Consider the following 3,528-nt stretch of genomic DNA (forward strand, 5'->3'; position numbering starts at 1 on the left):
GTTTAGTAAAGAATGTAATTAACTGACCAAATGTCACATACAGTCAAAAAACTATAGGTTTGTTATGGCACGTAATTTTGTACAAGACATGATAATGTGACAGTCAAGCTGACCTTTGACATTTCGACATCATATTAAACATCTTTGAAATCATGAGTGCATGAAATCTCTACCTATGTAAGAAAAGCCTATAATCATCTCAGAAACATGTAATTTAATGCAAAGAAATCCAGTGATGAATTACTAATGCTTGTTTGTTGTATATGCTCAGACCTGCAAACATCCAGCGCAAGTATCAGTATAACTAATATCTGGCTTACTTTTTGACATCATTCTACCTTTCTAGTATTTTCTACAAGCAAACATCCTCTGCTTCCGGATTAGGCTGGCAAATGCACTAAAACAGCGGTCCTCAACTCCCGGGCCTCGGACCGGCACCGGGCCGCGAGAGTTGAGGCTCAGGTGTGAAATGTATGGTTTTCAGGGTTTTTATCGGTTTTCAGCGTTATTTTGTTATCGTTTTTATTGTTAACTCGGTTTTCCTGGGTCTTTTCACATGTGTTATGAATAAATCTTCTTTTTTTCAGTACTGGTACTAGTTTTATTTTGTTGTATTTATCCGAGACACCTTAAAGGCCGGTCCGTGAAAATATTGTCGGGCATAAACCGGTCCGTGGCGCAAAAAAGGTTGGAGACCGCTGCACTAAAGGATATGAACAGCAGATGTGGCAAAAGTACAGACTTTCTTCACTTAATTCATTCAGTGAATTAATGTAAGTATCCTCATTGTAAATGCAATTTAATCTCTGCTATGTAACCTAAATGTGAGCATGAGCACCACTGTGGCCCAGTCCAACACAGACCTTTAATTCACCAAATTACTGCAAAACACATCAAATACAGATCCAATATGTGATTCAAATTACACATAAGCTGTAAGTTGTCTGAAAAATAAATACTCAAGTACAGTACAGGTACCTGAAAATTCTACTTAAGTATTTGCACTTTGTTACTTCCCACCTCTGATGTCAGTGTGATGTGCATTTACATAAGAGTTCGACAGGTTACTTACAAGCCAGTGATATTATTTATATTGGCGCTGAGTGTCCTATACTTGCTGCTGTATCGTCCTGAATGACAGGTGTCACTACACAGACAAAACCTCAGCATCAGCACTAATGTAAGTCAAAAAAGCAGAGAAAAGATTTTCTCTTTCCTAGCTGTTGCATCATTGCCCTCTGAATAATTTGGGAAACTCACTGACATGACGGTAAAAACCAACATGAGCATACACTCGTGTCTTCGACATGGCTGTGGTGAGGTACACGACGGGCCAAAAACAGCATCAAAAACACAACACCTGTTGTCGTCATCATTGTCGTAAGCGCACGCCAAAAGTGACGTCACACACCAACACTGATGCTGCGGTTTTGGACAATTGACGACACCTACCATTCAGGAGAATACTGCCCACAACCTCAGTGGCAGTGTTGTCTGTGTTTAAACAGTTGCAAATGATCTCTCATATCGCTCATGAACGACATGTTGTCATTTTGAACAACAAAGGACATTTCTGTCACAAGATAAAAGCTGCGATCAGTGCTCGGCAAAGAGATTTAATATATTCTTTATTTATTAAGTCTCACTGAGATTTAAAATCTCTTTTTCAAGAGCAATCCAGCCAAAAGGGCATCAGGTATGACAACAAATAGAACTTAACAAACTTAACAGTTCTACAAAGATATTCATCCAGCCGTTTTCTTCCACCTATCCAAATCCGCATTGTTGGGGGACTGGTGCCAATCCAAATTCCCATAGAGCAAAAGGCGGGGTGTACCCTGGACAGACTGGTAGTCTGTCAGACAGACTACCATTTGCAGTTATGGGCGATTTAGAATAACCATCGCGCCACCATGCTGGCCTTATTTGCTGACCAATATTTTAAGGAGTGAAGTGATTATAGAGTACATACAACAATGCAGAGCCATGAGAAAATGTGAAAATTGTAAAACTCCTTCATAAATCCTGTCGATTACAGACTATTTACAACTAAAGATAAGGTTACTAGACATAAAACACACACAGAACCATGAGCAATCACTTTTTACTTTCAGCTAAGTATGTCAACCTAAAGACATAAAACAGGCCTTTTAAAGCACCAACTGTGGTGCAGCACTTCCAACCTCACCTGTTGATTATTGCATTATCTGCAGTGAGGCGAAACACGCGTGGCTTCGGGTTCCCCTCCTGAGGTTTGGGAGTAACTGTCCCCACCTCAACAAAGCCAAAGCCCAGTTTGTACAAGCCATCAACGGCTTCTCCGTGCTTGTCGAAGCCGGCCGCAATCCCAATCGGGTTTTTGAACTTTAACCCAAGGACGTTGACTTCCTGCAGACAAACAGAACAAACCCTTAGAGAAGTCCAGAAACGCATGCAACCCACTGAGGAGACAGCCCTGTGACATGCTTACCAATGACGCAGGGTCCTGGTAACGGTTCAGAGGTACCAGACCCAAACCTATCATCTTCACTGCCAGCACATGGGCTGTCTCAGGCCCCACAATCCTCTGCAGCAGGGGCATTAGCTGGTTGGCATAGAAACGCTCATCTCCAGTCACAGTGAGGTAGGAAGCGAACAGGAGGCTACCTGAGCTGATGACCTTCACAGCTTCTTTTAACTTTTTCTGTTGAACGGTGATAAACATCATGTGACCAGACTGCTAAGAGTTCAATACGACTACTCACTCTGTTTACAATGACACAATCTGGGGTTGAATAAACAGACACAATACAAATAAAAGTATGTGTGGTATCAAACACATACCTCACTCATGTGTGTTTTAATACGAAAATGCATTTCAAATGGACAAAAAATAAAGTATTGTTAGTAGAAAAAAAAAATTAGTTTTCCTTTTTGAGGTCAGGTTTGGTCCCTGTCAGTAGTAGATGCAAGATACGCATTAAAAAACTTAAACAGCAGACTTTGTTTAGCTTTCTTAGAGTAAATGCAAATAAACCAAATAACAACTCATTCATTGCATGCCTGTGTTTACGCAGTAAAACGAGAAGAGACGACCTGGAGTGTTTTACAGTAATATTACTTTCAGGCAGAGAAAACGAGCTAGCAAACAGGAGCACAAGTATCGCTGCGACGCTGAAACCCTGCCAGACAAACTCTGTTGTCCACGATCTCTGACGTTACCTTCAATCCCGCCATAGACGCAGTTTTGCCTTCGCAATAAAGGGCATTGAATGTATTTCCTAACATGTTACACAAACCCACGCGGTGTTAACTTCCGGCACATCATCTCGCGATATTTCAATCATGGGCGGGCGGACAGTGACATTCTCAGACACCACGGGTGATTAAAGTTGACGTGCATTACACTACATTACGTGTGTATTAGATTTAATACAGTTTTTTTGTAATTATTTTTTTAATAGCCTCTATTTTTTATTCAGTCTAGTGTCAGTTGGTTTCCAGAGTGGATTTTCTCATTTCAGTTTAGTTTTTATTGTTGTGAAAAAG

The 3,528-nt window shown here is 40.8% G+C and overlaps 1 protein-coding gene across 2 annotated transcripts in view; it reads right to left on the reverse strand.

The window, feature by feature from the left end:
* Positions 1-3,307, reverse strand: part of dhodh (dihydroorotate dehydrogenase) — a 7,473-nt gene extending 4,166 nt beyond the window's left edge. Inside the window, exons 1-3 of one of the 2 annotated variants that reach the window (XM_005724249.1) lie at positions 3,202-3,307; positions 2,471-2,683; positions 2,189-2,388 (exon numbers count right to left, since the gene is read on the reverse strand). In XM_005724249.1, the coding sequence (XP_005724306.1) occupies positions 2,189-2,388; positions 2,471-2,683; positions 3,202-3,267 (479 nt within the window). In that variant the 5' untranslated portion in view covers positions 3,268-3,307. Of the gene's footprint in view, positions 1-2,188; positions 2,389-2,470; positions 2,684-2,823; positions 2,849-3,201 lie in introns of those variants that run through there. The other variant, XM_005724250.1, reaches the window with a different exon arrangement.
* Positions 3,308-3,528: the final 221 nt, after the last annotated feature.

This window comes from Pundamilia nyererei, unplaced genomic scaffold, assembly GCF_000239375.1.
Source record: "Pundamilia nyererei isolate P.nyererei 1_Seehausen unplaced genomic scaffold, PunNye1.0 scaffold00011, whole genome shotgun sequence".
Classification (NCBI taxonomy): Eukaryota; Metazoa; Chordata; class Actinopteri; order Cichliformes; family Cichlidae; genus Pundamilia; species Pundamilia nyererei.